At 40.7% G+C, this 20,351-nt stretch overlaps 1 protein-coding gene across 6 annotated transcripts in view; it reads right to left on the reverse strand.

Annotated features, from left to right (window-relative positions):
* The window catches only part of vps8 (VPS8 subunit of CORVET complex), a 681,049-nt gene that overhangs the window by 283,437 nt on the left and 377,261 nt on the right, over window positions 1–20,351 (reverse strand). For 5 of the 6 annotated variants that reach the window (XM_069934259.1, XM_069934258.1, XM_069934264.1 and 2 more), the window contains one exon: window positions 19,286–19,366. In XM_069934259.1, coding sequence (XP_069790360.1) covers window positions 19,286–19,366 — 81 coding nt within the window. Of the gene's footprint in view, window positions 1–15,743; window positions 15,919–19,285; window positions 19,367–20,351 lie in introns of those variants that run through there. The other variant, XM_069934263.1, reaches the window with a different exon arrangement.

Consider the following 20,351-nt stretch of genomic DNA (forward strand, 5'->3'; position numbering starts at 1 on the left):
TTCAGTTCTTCAACCGTGGGTAATGTTGTTTTAAATACTTCTGCTGGGGCCCCTGCAATTTCTACACTACTCTCCCTCAAGGCCAGAGGGAATAAATTGTCAGATCCTGTGGATTTACCCTCTTTATTTGCCTTGAAAGAGCCAGCACCTCCTCCTATGTAACCTGTATTGTGTTCATGACCTTAATGCTTTTTTGCCTCACTTCATTTGATTCTGTATCTATCCTCTGAGTAAATGCAGATGAAAAAATTCTATTTACGCTCTTCCCCAACCCTTTTGGCTATTCCCTATGGGAATTTCCTTCAACTTGTCTACTAGAGCAACTTCACATCTTTTAGCCCTTCTGATTTCCTTCCTTCATTCTTTCTTGCATTTCTTAAACTCAAGTATCACACTTGTTCCTTGCTGCTGTACCTGAAATGCACATCCTTCCTCTTCCTAACCAGGTCCTGAATATCTCTTGAAAATCAAGGTTCCCTATACTATGCCTGCTGGTCTTGCTTTTGATTCTGACAGAAACTCACAAACTCTTCACTCTCAAAATTTCACCACTGAAAGCCTCCCACTTACCAAGCACACCTTTGCCATAAAAAGTCCAAATCCACACTACCCAGATCCTTTCTGATTCCATCAAAATTTGCTTTTCTCATTTAGCATCTCAACCTGAGAACCAGACTTACCTTTTTCATAGTTATCCTGAAACCAATGGCTTTATGATTACTGGATCAAAAATGTTCCCTTACACACAAATCCATCACTTGCTCTGTCACATTCCCTAACAGTAGATCCAGTATTCTACCCTCTCTATTTGGGATCTCCATATATTGATTAAGGAATCCTTCCTGAACACATTTGCCAAACTCTAACCCATCCAGCTCTTTTATAGTTTGGGAATCCCAGTCAATATTTGGAAAGTTAAAATCACATGCTATCATGTGAGGAGAGGGGTTGTGAAAGGAGACAGAGGAAACGGGAAGAGAGAGAGCGTGCGACAGAAAAGGAGACATGGGAAAGATGTGGGGTGGGCTAACGGTGCTGTGTGTTCTGTGCACCGTGATCTTCCAAATCAATTTGTTCAACAATCTTCACGAAGCGTAGCTAAAAGAAAAGTGAGGATTGTGAGAGATGAGTAAAACTAATATGAAAATATGAGAGATGAATAAAGCCAGTATGAAAGGATAGATAATAGATAATAGAATGTAGGAAGTAAAGTTAGTCTGAATAAGATAAGGGTCTTCTAGCCTTAGACAGAATTAGCAAGTTCTGCATTTAAGAAGTTAGTAAGCCCTGAGGGTCGGGAAGGTGAGAATAAGGACAAAGGCAGGTTTTTGTGAATAAGGACAATAAGGACAATGACATGATGGGTCACCAACAGGATACCCTCTGGTCCTCCAAGTTCACAGCACGTAGGCAGACAGGATTGCCTAATGCCAAACTCATCCAGGAGGCCAGAAGAATGTAAGGGGGAGGGTACCTCTACACTGAAATGAACTGTATAAAAGTTGGGTGAGCCCCAGTATGTGTGGGTATTCCCAGGGTAAGGGGAAGCACCCAATTTTGCATTGTTGTATAATAAATGTTCTTTGTTCTCAATTTTTGTCTCGAGCAATTTCTGTGAAGGTGCTTCTGTTTCTCAGAAAAGTGTCCTCAGTGTGAGGCTGGTATTCCACAAGGCATGTGCAAATGATTTCTCTTCCCAAAGAGGTCAAGGATCATTGCACCAGACAAGAGAAATAAGGAGCACAAGTCGGATGTGCAGCCCCTCACTGTTCAGTTAGAGCACGGCCACTTTCAACAATCAGAACTACTTTTCAACATATTGATTCCTTCTGTCTTGATTATAGTCAAAACACACCAAAATGCTGGAGAAACTCAGCCAGCCTTGCAGCATTCATAGGAGATGGAGATATATTGCTGATGTTTCGGGCCTGAATCTTTCCTCAAGGAATAAGCAAAAATCAGGAAAGGTCAGAATTGAGACAGTGCTGGGTGGGGGAGTCCAGACCAATAAAAGGTATTAATTGGATATGATAAGAGAAGAGGTGAGAAATTGATGACGGCTGTGAAAGGAGACAGAGGGAAAAGGGAGCAAGACAAAGCTGAGGAAAGGTGATGGGGGTGTGGGGGGGGGGGGGGTTGGTAATGAAAGCCAGAGAAGTCAATATTAATACCAGTTGGAGGGAGCCCAGATGGAAGTTGAGGTGTTGTTCCTCCAATTTGTGGGTGGTATCAGTCTGCTAGTGCATGAGACCATAGACAGACATGTCAGCAAGGGAATGGGATGGAGAATTGAAAAGAATGGCCACTGGGAGATCCACATTATTGCGGTGGACAGAGCCGAGGTGCTCAACAAAGTGAGTCTGCGTCTAATCTCTCTGATGTAGAGGAGACCATATTCAATTCCTCAGGTCTCTTTTCACACAGCCAACATCAATTCTCACTTCTCCTCTCATCATATCCAATGAACACCTTTTGTTGATCTGGACTCCTCCCCCAGCCAGCACTGTCTCCATTCTGACTCTTCCTGTTTTTTTGCTTATTCCTCGAGGAAGGGCTGAGGCCCAAAACATCGGCAAGTTATCATTATCTCTTAAGGATGGTGCAAGACTGGCCGAGTTCCTCCAGCATTTAGGTATGTTTTCACTACAATCTTAGTATCCGCAGACTTTTGTGTTTCACTTTCCCTTGATTATATTCAGAGACTTTGCTCCACAGTTTTCTGTGATGGTGAATTACAAAGAACTTTCAATTCCCAGAAGATTATCCTGAGACAATAACCTCTGGTTTGAGAGACCAAGCCTTCAAAAAAGACATACCCATATCCATCCTGATTAAATCCCAAGTTACTTGTGTGCATTCAAGATTAATTCATCATCATGAGATAAATTTAATTTTACATGAAATTGCAGTTAGTCTGCCATAAGGCAGATAAATATTCTTCATCAGCAAAAATTGCCCAGTGTCCCTTACAGTCAGAGAAAGAGAAGCAAAAGGGAGTCCCTACAGACTCACTGAGTGTCCGTTGATTCACCTCCAGCTCGCTTGCAGTCTCTGCAGCTGCACAAACTTCAGTCCAAACCATTGGCAACCTGCGCTCCAGATCCATACCTCTCTGATTCTTCTTCGGAACAGTCTGCTTTACCTCTATGAAATGGGTAGATCACTTGTCTATCTCAGCATAACCAGAATTGGTCATGATACAATCTATTTTCTTCATTCTCTGCAAATGATAAGTTGAAAGGTCCTCAGCTTTCTCCCCATAACCTTTGATACCCTGACTATTCACATACTATCAATCTTTGTCTTAAATCCCCCCCCCCCCCCCCCCCCATGACCATCCATGGCAATAAATTCCAAAGGTTCACCACTCTCTGGCCAAAGAAATTCCTCTGCATCCCTGTTTTAAATGAGCGCCCTTTAATCCTAAAGTTGTGCCCCTACCATGGGAAACAACTTTGCCACATCTGCTCTGTCCAGGCCTTTCACCATTTGAAATGATTCTTTGAGCTCCCCATTTAATCTTCTGCATTCCAAGAAACACAGTTCATGAGCCGTCAAACTTTCCTCATATGCTAATCCCTCCATTCCAGGAATCATTCAATTCATGCATATCTTCTCTGAACTCTCTCCAAGGAACACAGTTCCAAGAGTTTTACAGGTCAGAAACTTGCCCTTCAACCCAAATCACCCATGCTGACCCAGCCCATCCCATTCACCTGTGTTCAATCTACATCTCTGCAAACCATGTACCTGACTCATGCCTCGACCACTTCCTCTGGCAGTTCTTTCTGCTACCCTCTTTATGAAGAAGGTACTCTTCAAATTCCTTCTAATTTCAGCCTTTTTCTTTCCACTCACACACCACTTTAAGTAATCCCTCTGCCATAAGTGCTCTGTGATTAGTAAGGAATTGCTTAAGGTGGTATATGAGTGGGAAGGGAAGATTGAGAATCACAGCTCTCGACCCAATTATTACTGAAATATTTTGCTCGAGAAAAATTGTCATTGGCCCATTTCCTCTGGAGTTATGAAACCGTGTACATAACGAGTCAATTAGGTATGATTAAAACAGTGGTTTTCAACCTTTTTCTTTCCACCCACATACCACCTTAAGCAATCCCTTACTAATCACAGAGCACCTATGGCATAGAGAATACTTAAAATGGTATATGAGTGAAAAGTAAAAAGTTAAAACCACTGTTCTAAATCTTTCCTCTTTCATGGCTTCTTGCTTTGACTTCCCTCGTCTGGGAAAAAAAGACTACATTTACCTGATTTATACCCCTGAAGATATTGCCAATCTCCACAGGTCACTCTTCAGCCTCTGACGCTCCACCTCTTCTGCCTCTTCTTTTGATTCAAGCCCTCCTGTTCCAGCAACATTCTTGTGAATCTTTTCTGCACCTTTTCACAAAATTATACATTTCCTTTTGGTGGGAGAACCAGATCTCCCAAATTTGTTGTCATAAATGTTTTGTGCAGTTGAGACATTCCAACTCATGACCAATAAAGGCAAGTGTTCCACTTTCAGGCCACGATGTACCCCTACCCTCTTCTACAACTTTCCCCAGGCCTCAGTCATGAAAGCAACACCTTACACTTGTCTGAGTTCAATTCCATGGTCCATTTTACCATTTAATCCATAACTTTTGTTCTCTCAGGTCATTTTATTTTCACTGTCCAATATACTACCTTACTCAGTGTGTGCACTACATTGTTCTCTAAAGGAGGAGAAACAATAGTGGACCCAGCAACAATCTCTATGGCACACCACTGGTCACAGATCTCCAATCTGAAGAAGAATCCTCTACAACCACCCTCTGACTTCTTCCATCAAGCCAATTTTTGTGTCCAATTTATCAGCTCACCCTGGATCCACGTGCTTCCTGGATGAGGTGAGTTTCTTATGCACTTCATCCAACCTAGTCTACTGTATTTGATAGGGCATCTATACTGGAAAGACCAAACACAGACTGGGTGACTGCTTCACCAAGCACCAGTTCCCTGTGCATAGCAACTGGCAGGAACTCACGGTTGCCAGCAATTCTTTTGGACATTTCCTCAGACCTATCTATCCTTGGCCTCATCCAGAACTACCCCAAATCCCAATAGCATGAATATTAAATTCTCCAAATTTTAGTCACCCTCCACTTTCACTTTCCATCTGTTCTTTACTTTTCTCCATACTCACTTTTTTCTCAGCAACCCCAGTAATCTCTTCCTCCATCTGTCTCTCCACCTCTCCTGCCTTCTTTGCCCAGTATCCTTTCTTAGTCTTCACTCCATTAAAGACTTCTTCTCCCTCTTTCAATCTTTTTATTGAGTTTTGTAAAACAATCACACATTGTATAGAGAACACAAAGCTACCAAATATGAGAAATATAAGCACAGAACTTTTTTAAGAGGCTCAAGAAAGCTGCCTCTATCATCAAGGCCATGTTCTCTTCACACTGCTACCATCAGGAAGGAGGTACAGGAGCCTGAAGACAAACACCCAATGGTACAGAAACTGTTTCTTCCCTTTGGCATCAAATTTCTGAATGGACAATGAACCACAGACATGACCTCATTTTTTCACAATTATTTTTAAATACTGCTTTACAGAACCATAATTTATTGCAATTTTGCACCTGTAATTCACAATAAAGCTGATGCAAAACAACAAATTTTGTGAAACATTTGTTACAATAAACCCGATTCTGATGTTCTTTTGATGAAGGGCTTAAGCCCGAAATGTTGGTTATGTATGTTTATCTTTGCCTCACAAAGGACACTGCTTGGCCTGCTGAGTTTCTCCAGCTTTGTATTTTTACTTCAACCATGGTGTCTGCAGACTTGACCCTTCATGTTTTACTTCTGATTTTCTCTTGACCTGTCGCCAGACCGTCACCTTTCATTCCTTGCTATCTCCCTTTCCCACCTTAGTCCAGAAAGAGTTCCACCCCAGAACATTGACTAGTCATTTCTCAAGGATGCTCTCTGACACGCTGAACTGAGTCCCTCCAGCTTCTCATAATTTGTTGTATAAAAGAATGACCATTCTCAGAAATTTGCATCAATATTTAAAAAGAACTTTCAAAATCTCTGGATACCATAAAGCCAACTCCAAAACAAGGAATCTCAAATTTTGTTATTTCACACAATCATTCAACATCTCGTAATGACAATCCATTAGATCAATCTGTGGCGGCTCACCACAAGGCAGGCGAACCGGTACCGCTTGTAAGCCACGCGGCAGGGCAGCCGGCCAAAATGGCGCCGTTGGGGTTTTCCCTTCCTTCCAGCTTGGGGACCACGTGACGCCTGGATGACGTCAGCGCCCTCCAGCACGGCTCTCAGCCATGTCTGGGCTGGGAGTATAAGTGTAGCCCAGCAGTCTGCTCACTGAGCTCAACCCATCTGGTTGCGTGTGTTATTGCAAGAGCAGTGTAGCTGCTGCTACAAATCTATGTTTTCTAATTGCACATGCATTAAATGTTGCCTTTGCAGTTTATCAGAGAACAGCTCGGGTGCATTGATAATCACTAAAACCAAGTAATTAAGTTGCTTGGAGAAATAACTTGTTATGGCACTAATGGCAGGATAGAGGAAACATGATCAATTCTTAGCTTGCTTCCTTTCTAACCCAGCTAAGAATAAAGGGGTTTGTCCAAAACTTATTAAGAAAATATTGGTATTTTAATTTTTAACTTTAATTTCTCTTCCATTTCTTTCTTCAGTCTTTACTAATACCACAACAACAGTGAATTCTATCCAGACAACAAATTGAACCTATTTACTCAGCGGGATCTATAAGTAGTCCATAGAATTTATTTTAAAAGCCCTCCTGCAAAGAAGAGGGAGAGGACTCATGACCCCAAGACTCAGTAACTTCTCAATTTAAAAGAAGTGACATTTCACGCACAGCAGTACTACTATAAAAAGAGTGTTAAACTCATTCTATCACATCTTTGAGCATGAATGATGGGGAAATTATCCAACTTTTTGACACTTTGCAAATATATATTCCTTTACCCATCTCATTTCTGGGGCTTTCAGTATGACTTTCATTTCTCACTAATACTGTGTTTAATGTAAATGTCCCAAAATCTCCAAATTCACGTATTCTCAGTGAGCATTTCTCCTGAAAAAATTGGTGACACCTATATACAAGACAATAAGACATAGAATCAGAAATAGGCTATTCAGCCCATTGAGTCTGCTCCACCATTTAATCATGAACTAATTCATTTTCCCACTCAGCACCATTGCCCGGCCTTCTCCCCATAATCTTTGATGCCCTGGCTAATCAAGAACCTATCAATCTCTGCCTTAATCTCTGCCATCCAATGGTCTGTGGCAACAAATTCCACAGATTCTCCACCCTCTGGCAAAAGAAATTCCTCATCTATGTGGATGACTGTCAAACCTGAAGTTGTGCCATCCTGACCTTGACTCTCACCACAGGAAACATACTTTCTACATCTACTCTGCTCATGCCTTCAATATGTAAAATGTTTCAACGAGAGACCCCTCATTCTCCTAAATTTCTATGAGTACAGGGCAAGGCCAACATTCATTTCTCATATAACCCCCTTTCACTCTCAGAATTTTCATCCTTTGAACACTCTCTAGCGTCAGCACATTCTTTCTTAAATGAAAAGCCCAAAACAGCTCACAATACTCCAAGTGAGGTCTCACCAGTACCTTAAGAAGCCTCAACATCACATCCCTGCTCTTATATTCTATCCCTCTTAAAATAAGTGCCAGCGTTGTATTTGCCTTCTTCACCACTGACTCAACCTGCAAGTTTACATTTAGGGTATCCTTCATGAGGACTTCCAGGATCCTTTGCACCTTTCTACTTTCAATTTTGTCTTGATTTAGAAAATAGCCTGCCCATTATTTCTTCTCCCCAAGTGCATGTACACTGTTTGTTGATGCATTGAATAGCCAGACAACACAAAGTGGCAAACTCTGATGAATGCCTTACTGTCAAATTCAACAATACAATGTATAAAAGAAGCCCCTGGAAATCATGTCCGCCACCAGCCAAGCTCTGTCTCCTTTTTTAACTAGTGTGCTTCGCAGACACTCGCGCATGTGCAACAGCCAATAGAAGCGACTGTCTACATCCCTTTCTTGGGCAACCCCCTTCACATGTAGGTGTCATACATTACAATAATTATAGTTCAGCAGTGAACAGTCAGCCCAGTTTAATCCCAATATTTTGGGTTGGGCTTACAAGTGCGCCTGAAGCGAGTTATGTAGTAGCCATTGGTGGAAGTGGATGCATGGGGTGCTTCAGCTTGAAAGATGTGCCATCTGTGGTCTTGGGGTTGGGGCCATTTGTTTCCTGGATTGTTACTGAGAGAATTCTGCCTACCTCAGGTTCATGTTCCAGATCCTGGTTTATAGTCTCATCAGGAATGGTTCAGGATGGGGGTGGCTGGTTTGTAGTTTCATCAGGAATGGGTCAGGGTGGGGATGGCTCCCTTACGGGTAGGATGTGTCGACAGTTTCTCCGATACACCCTTCCTTTTGATTTTACCAGACTCCTGGCAGCTCCTTTCCACTATGCCCTTATGGTTATAGCCCTGCAGAGTCTGCATCCTTATGCAGTCCTTCTGCTAATGGCACGAGCGGTCGGCTGTTTGTGTCATAGCATCTTTTCTGCATTGGCCTCCTGTTCAGCAGTTGGGATTTAATTTCTTGTGGGTTTTTTAGCTGATGCTCCAAGAGTCTCCTTACCATAGGCAGAGTCATCCATGTCTGCCTGGACACGAGTTGCGCCAGAGAACCCAATATGGCATCGCTGGGGATGTTCCTTAGGTTCAGCAGGTTTAGGAACACATCAGTATTTTCCCTGTGGGACTTCTCTATGAGTGGCCTCGCCCTCCTCACGGCTCTTTCAGCCAAGGCGTTTGACTGTGGGTATTCTGGGTTGCTAGAGATATGGTTGAAATCCCATGTTGTTGCAAAGTGTCTGAATTTCTCACTGGTGAACTAGGTGCCATTTCTGTTGGTGCGGTCTGGTGCTATTGCACACAGAGCAAGCTTGTACCTCCTGATCTGTGTTCTCAGTCATCCCTGGCTAAAAAACTGTCTCTAGCCCTGCGTTTGGTTGCTTCTGCACCTGGGTGCCCTCTGTGCAGAACGTTGACATAAATGTTTTGCAGTGAACTCAGAACTACTGCTCTCAGGCCTTTCATTATGATTCTGTCATCGATGAATAATTCATCTCGGAATGGGAAGTAGGGTTGCACTTCAGGTGGTAGACTGTGCAGCTTGTCAGGCCAGCCGCCCTTGATAAAAGTGCTCAAGGTCGTCAAAGTTGTACCTTCAGCCGTGTGGTGTCTCAGTTCATCCAAACTGAGAGGAGGAGGTGGGCATTACTGTCATTATATCAAACGTGTCCTCTTCCTCAGCTTGTTGGATCGTGCATTCACTGGGAGTACGAGATAGCGCATCAGCTAAAAGCATTTATTTTCTGCACTTGTAAACTAAAGTCACTGAACCCTGAGAATTATTCTCTGTAATCGTGCAGGGGCCCACATGGATGGGCTTTTTCAGAATTGTGACCAAAGGTAAGTGGTCAGTCTCTATGGTCACTGGTTTGCCATAAATGTAGTCGTTGAATTTTGAACAGACGAAAACTACTGCCAACAACTCCTCTATTTTGGTGTATCTGGTCTTCGTGGTGGTGAGTGACCTGAATGCTAGGCCACTGGTTTTCCATCTTGCAGGTATGCTGCACCCAGACTGTATTGTGATGCATCACAGGTTAGCATGGCTGATCTTTGTACATCATAGTACAATAGAACAGGTGGGCATGATGTATGCCTTTTTAATGCGTGGAATGTGTTTTGTTGTTGCTCCTGTCAGGGCCAAACCACATCTTTATGCATCAACTGCCTTAGCGAGGTGGTAAGATCACTGGTGTTCAGAATGAATTTGTTCAGGTAGTTGACCATACCCAGGAAACGTTGTAGTGCTGTCTCATCTGTCAGAACTGGCATTTCACTAATTACTTTAGTCTTTGAAGGGTCTGCCTTCAGACCTTCTCCTGTGAAAACATGGCCTACATAACCGACCTGGTTCAGCTGAAATCTGCACGTGGGGGTTGAGCTTAAGATGAACCTTCAAGAGGAGTCACGTGATGGAGTAGTGGCCGGTCTGGAAAACCAGCCCTCTCCAGGAAAATAGGAAAAAAATTAGGAAAAAGCAAAGCATAACAAAAATAAAATACAAGAAATAGAGGATAAAGATTCAGCGAAGAGAAAGAAGATGGCTTCCAAGAAGGAGAAAGTAAAAACAACTGGGAAAAAAAGTAGAAAAGTCGCCGAAGAAAGAAGAAGGCCTTACCTGCACGAAGGAACAGGACGCTGTGGTGGCGAGGAGCGCCTGACCCTCAAGGTCAGTGCCTGCCCTGCAGAGTCGCGACCCACCAGCCAGTGCACTACAAAAATGGCTCTCGGAGCCAAACAAAAGTGTGCAATGGTGCATGTGCAGTGCGCAATCAAAGGAGAAAAAGGACACCGGCAGGATGGGGGCTCAGCAGAGGAGTGGGATGTCACAGAACGAACAGCTGAGGGACGCCCGACACCAGGGCACTCAGCTGGAGGACGAGGAAGGCAGCAGAAGAAGGAGCGATGAAACAGAAGTGGGAGATAGACGGAGGGATGACCCACAAGAAGACCAGAGTCAGGAAGCACAACAGACGAGCAGCACAGGAGGGGAGGCCCAACAAGAAGAGGCCCAACAAAGAGATACAAGCAGCTCATCAGGAAACAGAAGAGACACAGACACAAAGAAGAGAAGAAGAAGACACAAGCACAGATACAGACACAGATGAAGAGGAAGAAGAAGATCAAGATCTTCACAGAGAAATAGAAGGTAAAACTGATGGACAAAGAAAAATAAAAGGTAAGACTGATGAAGTCTTTTTTGAAGAACAAATGAGATCACTAAAAGATGGTTATCATTAGAATTTAATGCAATTAAAAGAAAAATGAAAAGAACAGAAGATAAAATCCAAAGGTTAGAACTGGTAATGACAGAAATAGGGAAAAGAGTAGAGAGTGTGGAAGAGCGAGAAACGGTTGTAGAAATGGAAGTAAATGACTTAAGAGAAAAATTGGAAGAAAATGACAAAAAACTTAAAGAGACAGAAGAGTTGTTATCTCAGAAAATTGATATGTTGGAAAATTATAGTAGGCGAAACTACATAAAAATAGTGGGCCTGAAGGAGGGTGAAGGAGGCACAGACATGAAGGAATTTATAAAAGGATGGATCCCGAAGGTCCTGGGAACAACAGAAATGCAGGAAGAAATGGAAATAGAAAGGGCACACAGAGCATTAGCTCTGAAACCACAGGCACATCAAAAACCAAGATCCATCTTAGTAAAATTTTTGAGATATATGACAAGAGAAAATATACTGGAACGAGAAAGGAATAAAGTTAGAGAAGATAATAAACCATTGGAATACAAGGGTCAAAAAATATTTTTTCACCCATACATAAGTTTTGAACTCTTAAAGAGGAGGAAGGAGTTTAATACAGCGAAATCGATTTTATGGAAAAAAGGTTATAAATTCATATTAAGACATCCAGCCATGCTTAAAATATTTATACCCGGGGAGCAAAACAGACTGTTCTCAGATCCAAAGAAAGCGCAAGAATTCACAGAACGTTTGCAGGACAGGAGAAGAGATGTAACAAGAATGAAGAACAGCGATAAAAGTATATTTAAAGATGTAAAAATAATGTATATATAAAGAACTAAAGAGGGATAAGAGAAGGGAAGGAAGGGAGTAAGGGGGGGGGAAGAAGAGAGAGAACTTTTTTATATGTGATTTTAAAAAAAGTGTTTTCTGGAGAGGGCTGGGTGGAGGGGGAATAACCGTCACTGTAAAATCAGTTGACGCTGCGAACAAGATTGCAATCCAAATGAAAAGGGGAGTTGTGGTTGCCCTGCAAGGGATATGGGGAAACTTAGAGAGGGGGGGATATTTTGGGGTTAAGGTATTAGTGGATGGGGAAACTGCGGGGATACTTTATGTCTTAAATGTGTTGTCGTACATTAAGTGTAATAAGTGAAAACTAAGAGATGAAAATGGGGAAAAGGGGGGAATGGAGGTTGCGAAGAGGTAGAAAATAGGTGTAAGCAAGATATAAGATGGCCATGTTGAGCTAAATGTCTATAAACATTAATGGAATACATAACCAAATTAAAAGGAAGAGGCTACTAAATTTATTGAAGGAGGAAAAAATAGATATAGCATTTGTGCAGGAAACGCATCTAACTGAAGCGGAACATAACAAACTAAAGAGAGACTGGGTAGGACACGTAATGGCAGCATCCTATAGTTCAAAAGCTAGAGGTGTAGCCATACTAGTTAACAAAAATGTGCCAATCAAAATAGAGGAGGAAATAATAGATCCGGCAGGTAGCTATGTAATGATAAAATGTCAGATATACTCAGAATTTTGTAACTTGTTAAATATATTTGTGCCTAATGAGGAGGACCAAAAGTTTATGCAGGATACTTTTCTGAAGATAGCAGACACACAAGGAAATATATTGATAGGAGGGGATTTTAAGCTTAATTTGGGCCCAATGTTGGATAAAACTGGACTAAAGACAAGTAAAAAGAATAAAGTTGCCAAATTTATGGTTAAATCAATGCAGGACATGAAACTTATGGATATATGGAGGAGGCAACACCCAAGAGAAAAGAAATTTTCATATTATTTGAGTAGGCACAAAACTTACTCAAGGATTGATATGTTTTTGTGGTCAGCCCATATACAAGGGAGAGTTAGTATAAAGCTAGACAACTATGAGATCATTCACCCCTATTATTGGCAATAGAACTGGAGGGCATCCCACCAAGAACATATAGATGGAGGTTCAACTCCATGCTATTTAAAAGACAGGAATTTAGGGAGTTTATTGAATGCCAAGTTAAAACATATTTTGAAATAAACACAGGATCAGTGAAAGACAAATTTATATTATGGGACACAATGAAAGCCTTTATTAGAGGGCAGATAAGAAGTTACGTGACTAAGATGAAAAAGGATTTCAATCGGGAAATAGAGCAGTTGGAAAGGGAGATAGTAAGTACAGAAAAGGAATTAGTAAAAAGGGATGATATAACGAAAAGGAGAGAATTGGCGGACAAAAAAATTAAATACAAAACATTACAAACTTACAAGGTGGAGAAGAACATAATGAAAACAAAGCAAAAGTATTACGAACTGGGAGAAAAAAAACACTTAAAATATTAGCCTGGCAACTTAAAACAGAACAAGCTAAAAGAACGATACTGGCATCAAGGAAAAAGGACAAACAAATTACATATAATCCAACAGAGATTAATGAAAATTTTAAGGAATTTTATGAACAATTGTATCAAACTGAGAACGAGGGGAAAGTGATAAAATAGAGGAATTTTTAGCTAAAATTGAACTGCCGAAATTGCAAGAAGAGGAACAAAACAAACTAATAAAACCATTTGAAATAGAGGAAATGCAGGATATATTGAAAAAGCTGCCAAACAATAAAACACCAGGAGAGGATGGATTTCCAATAGAATTTTATAAAACATTTAAAGAGTTATTAATTCCTCCTCTCCTGGAAGTAATGAATCAGATAGAAGAAACACAAAACTTGCCAGATTCATGTAAGACAGCAATAATTACAGTAATACCAAAGACAGGGAAGGATCCATTAACACCAGCATCATATAGACCAATATCGCTATTTAACTCAGACTAAAAGATAATAGTGAAATTATTAGCAAACAGATTGTCCAGTTGTGTACCTAAAATAGTACAAGATCAAACTGGATTTATTAAGAAAAGACGAACAGTGGACAATCTCTGCAAACTTATTAATCTAATCCACGCAGTTCAAGGAAATAAGAAACCAACAGTGGCTGTTGCTCTAGACGCAGAAAAAAGCCTTTGACAGAGTAGAGTGGAATTACTTATTTAAAGTATTACTGAAGTTTAATCTACCAGAAAAATATATAAATTGAATTAAAGCAGTGTACAATGGACCGTTGGCGAAAGTAACAGTAAATGGATATGTATTGAGTCACTTTTAAATTAAGTAGGTCAACTAGACAGGGATGTCCACTACCCCCCTCATTGTTCGCCTTAGCAATAGAACCTTTGGCAGAACTAATAAAAATAGAAAATAAAATAAAAGGGATAAAAATAAAGGAGAAGGAGTATAAAATTAGCTTATTTGCAGATGACATCATAGTGTACCTAACAGAACCAGAAGTATCAGTAAAAGAATTACATAAGAAATTGAAGGAATATGGAGAAATGTCGGGGAACAAGATCAACGCAAATAAAAGTGGTGATGCCAATGAGTAACGCAGATTATACATAATTTTTAAAAGAATCACCATTTAAATGGCAAGCACAAGCAATCCAATACCTAGGGATCAGGTTAAATCATAACTTAAGCCACTTGTACAAACTAAATTATCAGCCATTAATAAAGAAATTGCAGGAAGACTTAGAACATTGGAAAGAATTACCACTAACGTTGATAGGGAGGGTAAACTGCATTAAAATGAATGTGTTCCCAAGGATACAATACTTATTTCAAATATTACCAATTCCTTTAACAGAAAAATTATTTAAGGAACTAAAGAGAATAAGGAAATTCTTGTGGAAAGGGACGAATCCAAGGGTCGCGTTAGATAAATTAACAGAGAGGTATAACCAAGGTGGTTTGCAGTTACCAAATTTTAGAAATTATTATAGAGCTGCACAATTAAGGTATTTATCAGATTTTTACCAGACAAGGGAAAAACCAGACTGGACTAAGATAGAACTAGATAAAATAGGGGAAAAGGTACCGGAACATACACTTTATGAGTGGGATGAAAAGCTGGTGCAATATAAAAACTCACCAGTGCTGTATCATTTACTTAATACATGGAAGAAGATCCACTTAGAAAGGAAAAAAAAACGAATGATCAAATACCAAAATTACTATTGACGCAAAATCCACTAATTCCTTTTACAATAGACAACATTTCCTTTAGAGAAAAGGAATCAAAAGAATCGAAAATAGCTTTTTGGGAAATAATTTATTAACGTTTGAACAGTTGAAGTACAAATATGGAATAACTCATGGTACAAAGTTTGCATATCATCAATTGAAAGCTTATTTAAAGGATAAATTTGGGAACAGCTTCAGATTACCTGAAGGAAGCAACTTTGAATACGTGATTACAGACACAATGATAATTAAAAGATTTATAACCAACATGTACATTAAACTGCAAGATAAGGAAAATGAAATAAACTATAAACCTAAGCAGAAGTGGGAAAAGAATCTAAACATAAAGATAAAAAATGAAGCATGGGAAAGGTTATGTTCTGGAACTATGAAGAATACAATAAACACAAGGTTACGCATGATACAGTATAATTGGTTACACAGGGTATGTATCACTCCTCAAAAATAAAAAAAAAATGGGATTCAACATTATCGGATAGATGTTTTCGCTGTAAGAAGGAAATGGGAACAACATTACATGCAACTTGGGCATTTACGAGAGTAAATACGTTTTGGGAAGAATTAAATCAGATACTAAATAAAATTACAAAAAATAACATACCAAAAAAAACCAGAGAGTAGCATAAGAAGTAGAGAGTTAGGCCTCAAATTGGATAAAGTGCAAAAAAAATTCATTATGATAGCCTTAGCAATTGCAAAAAAATGTATAATGTCAACTTGGAAAATGGAAGAGAGCATGAGTATACAGCAATACTACATGGAAATGAATAATTGTATTCCATTGGAAAAAATAACATACAATTTAAAAAATAAAGTCACAATGTTTGAACAAATTTGGGAACCATACGTGGAACATATCAGAGAGAGCTTGCCTACGACCTCCATCCCCTAAAATGAGAATGAAAATGATAAGAAGACAAAACGACTAGATTCAGTGTGTAATAAATAGATGACACATTTTTCTTGCTTATTTTCCTTTGTGTGAAGATATTGTTTTATGGTTTTATTGTATTGTATATGTTGAATATTTATGGGTTTTGGAGAGGGGTGGGTACAGGGGAGAGAGGGAAAATGGAAAAAAATGGGGAGAAAAGACCACTGTGTAAATTTAATGAGAAATGTTTGTATATATTTTGGTTGATATGGTTCATAGTGTGAAAAATAAAAACATATTAAAAAAAAGATGAACCTTCCGGGCTTTGTCAAGTACCTTTTTATAATTTGTGTCGCGTTCTTCCAAATCTTTGCCACCTACAAGTATGTCATCAACAATGACGGCACAGGGAAACCTCACAGAGATTTGCTCCATTGACCTTTGAAATACTTCGCTGGCTGAATTGATTCCAAATGGCATTCACAGGAATCTATATCGGCCAAAACTTGTGCTCAATGTGGTCAACAGTGATGACTTGTAGCAAAGTTTGATTTGCCAGAAGAAATTCTTTGTGCCCAAAACTGAAAATAAAATGGTTGGATTGGCGATCTGCGCGGCAACTTCCTCTGCAGTATGCATTGGATGGTGTGGTTGTTTTAAATCTGCATTGAGGTCTCTTGGGTCGATACAGATCCGGATCTCCTGTCCGTCTTTTTTCTTAGCAGCCACCATAGAGGACACCCACTCAATGGGCCCGAATACTGGGGTAATCACACCCAGATCTTGCATCTTGTCCAGCTCAGCTTTAACCCTGTCCTTCATTGCTATCAGTATACGGTGTGCCGGAAGAACCACGGGCCTCACTTCTCAATTGAGTCGCATGGAGTATGTCACTGGCAGTTTTCCCAGTTCTTCCGTAAAAAGGTCACTGTAGCCAGAAAAGGTTTTGTGCATCAGATCATCTTTGGCCGGAGTTGTCTGGTATACCTCTCTGCTGAACGAAACAAGACCTATGTCCATGCTTGTGCTCAGTCTTAGCAGAGGCAGGATGTTTTCTTGGACTATGAAGAATCTTAGTATGTTCAGCTGTCCTTGAACGTAGCACCACAGTAGCACTGTGCCATCAGTTCTAATTTTGCTGTATACCACTAGACTTGTGGACTTGGACTTCCTCAGTAGGATGAAGGTTCTTTGTGACATGATGTTGCACTTGGCTCCAGTGTCAAAACTTTGCTTTACCATCGATCTTCATTGTCACAAATGCTTCATTATTCCTTCTGATTCTTGTTGGGTCTCCTGCCATCTGCAGAGTCAATCCATCAAGGTAATACTTGTCATCCGAGTTGGTTTGTCCTTGCTCAGGTTCCAACTGGTTAATTTTCCTTCTGTATCTGGTTCTTGGGGTGAGTTGCTGCCTAGCTCTGCAGCATCTGCTGAAATTCTTCCATTTCTGGCATGCTCTGCACTGCTGGCCGAACGCCGGCATATCTCTCATCTTACCACATGATCACCGCCACAGTTGTCGCACTCCGTCCTGGATGAGAGGGTGGCAGGGCTTAATTGGCTTTGTCTCCTTCTGGCTTCAGGTCACTACCTGTTTGCAGGTTCTGCCTGGACTGCGTCTATGTTCGTGCCTTGGTGCTGCAGAGGGGCTAGCTTTCTGCTGTTCTCTTCTGTGGTTTCATAGGCCAGACACGTGGAGAAGGCCTTTGCGAGCTTTAGTTCATTGTCACACAGCAGTGCCCTTTATGTGCCTTTGTCACAGATGCCGCAGACCATCCTGTCTTTAATGAACTCCTCACAGAGAGCTCTGAAGTCACAGGTCCTTTCCCTGATTTTTAGGTCAATTGAATAGACTTGCCAGGCCTCTGGTTTCTGGTATTAAATCTTTGCCTTTCCATTGTTAAGTTCTTTTGTGGATTGCACATTTCTCAATCTTTTCTTTTTAAACACTCTAGGCCCTCTCTTGACTCAGCAAGGCTGATAATGATAACCACTTCACATACCTCATTTGCATATATGAATGGCCTTTCCATTTCGATGGCCTCAGAGTCCGTTAAATTTAGTAAAATGTATGCTTTGACTCGGACTGACTTATCACTATGCGCTGCTGCAATGAAAATGTCATATTCTTGTTCGAATATACACCAATTCTCAGCCACTTTACCCTCAAACACGAGCGGGTCAAACCTTCTGAATCCGTCTGCCATTATGGTGCAGTCACAAATGTGTTACAAACGTGACATTGGTCACTCACTTTTCTCTTGAAGACTTCAGGATCAGACTTCTGACACCACGTTTGTTGATACATCAAATAACCAGACAACAACAAAGTGGCAGCCTCCGATGAATTCTTCACTGTTAAATTCAACAATACAATGTATAACAGGAGCCCCTGGCAGCCAAGCTCTGGCTCCTAACTAGTGCGTTTCACGGGGGACTCACGCATGTGCAATAGCGTCATGGCGAGTACAGTGGCTGCAGCGGGGGCAGCCAGCCAACAAAAGCAGCTGTCTACACTTTCCAACATTGTATTTAATTTGCCACTTCTCTGCCCATTTTCCTAATCTGTCTAAATCCATTGCAGCCTCCCTGTTTCCTCAACACGACCTGCTCCTTCACCTACTTTTGTATCATCTGCAAATTTCGCTGCAAAGTCATTTGTTCCACAATCTATATCACTAAGATACGACATAAAAAGATGTGGCCCCAACACGGACCCCTGTGGAATACCACAAGCAACTGGCAATCAACCAGAATATAATCCCTGTATTCTGACTCTCTGCTTCCTGCCAATCAGCCAATGCTCTACCAATCCAATATGTTTCCCATGATACCATGGGCTCTTACTTTGTTAAGTAGCTTCATGTATGACACCTTGTCAATGACATTCTGAAAATCCAAATACGCAACATCCACCACATCTCCTTTATCTAGCTTTCTTATCACAGATTATTAGATTAACACAAAGGAAAATCACAGATCGACAATTACATAGAGACAACCAACTGCCATTAAAAAATGACTTTTTCCAGAAGTGAAGTCTTTAGTCCCATTTCATTCAATATTCTGAAAATTTTAATCACTTGCTGTATTTTTTTTTGTTTTGCTCTTTAACACTTCCTTGTTATTAATTATTGCAGTGAAAAAGTTGGATAATAATAACTAACAGTAATGTCTAGTCAGGAGTGGGGATTATCCATGATAACAACACATCATCAACACAAATTAAGAGCTCTTCAACTGAAATCAACTTGAACCATTCTTGTCTGAAAACAATTCCTCAATTTTATTCACTTTATAAAATATGAAGCATGTTTCACTTGCCAACTACAGCCATATGTATGAGAGAGAAGGATAACTTGCAATGAATATACTCACCAGCTCATAATTGAATGTGTCGATCATGCCCAGAATAAGCATTTGAATTTCTCCAAGTTTTCCTTTTCCATACATTGGATCCTGCGTGGAATCAGACGTGCAACACATTATTAAACATGCTCACATCTCCAGCAGAACAAGGACAGAATTCTGTGGAACTTTGTTCACCCTTCATTTTCACACATTATGTTTCTTGGCCTCATAACTTAGAAAAATTTGCATTCTTCCAGAGGCCTCAACCAGAGAAGTTGCTGGAAATTAATGTCTACTGAAGATTAGACAGCAAAGGCAAGATGAAGGGGGTAAGGAAGCAAGTACTGAGGGCAGCAAACATGGTTAATATTTATGAGTGAAGGCAGAGTGAAAGAATGGAGAGAGAACAGAACTGCAATAACAAATCAAGAATTGATCACAGTGACAGAATATGTCTTTATGTAGCATTCAAAATTGACACATGAACATGCAGGAAATAGAGGGGGATGTATCATGTGTAGATGCATGAGATTTGGTTTAATCTGGCTTGTCTTCATCGGTTATAGCTCAATGACAATTATGTGCCCACTCGCACGCTGACATGTCTGTCCATGGCCTCATGCACTGCCAAACCAAGGCCACCAGTAAATTGGAGGAGCAATTGGAGGAGTGCCTGTCTGGCACTCTCTAACCAAATGGCATTAACAATGACTTCTCCGGTTTCTACTAGACCACTCCCCATTTCCCCTCTTTTTACCTAACCCTCTGCTCCTTTGCTCCAGCCTTCCTTTTCCATTCACAGAGCCATCTCCCTTCCTCCTGTGCCCTCCTTCCCTTGTGCACCTACTACCTCTTGCCTGTGGGCCTGTGCCCCTCCCTTCCACCATTTTGTTCATACTTTGATGAAGGGCTCAAGCTTGAAACATTGATTCTGTATCTTTATATATAAAGAACACTGTTTGACCTGCTGACAGCCCCACGAATTTGTGCAGCCCAATTTACACCCCATTAGCATAGTACATTTTTGAAGGGTAGGAGGAAACGGGAGCTCCTGGAGAAAACCTACACAGACATGGGGAGAATGTACAAACTC

The sequence above is a fragment of the Narcine bancroftii genome, chromosome 4 (genome assembly GCF_036971445.1).
Source record: "Narcine bancroftii isolate sNarBan1 chromosome 4, sNarBan1.hap1, whole genome shotgun sequence".
Lineage (NCBI taxonomy): Eukaryota > Metazoa > Chordata > Chondrichthyes > Torpediniformes > Narcinidae > Narcine > Narcine bancroftii.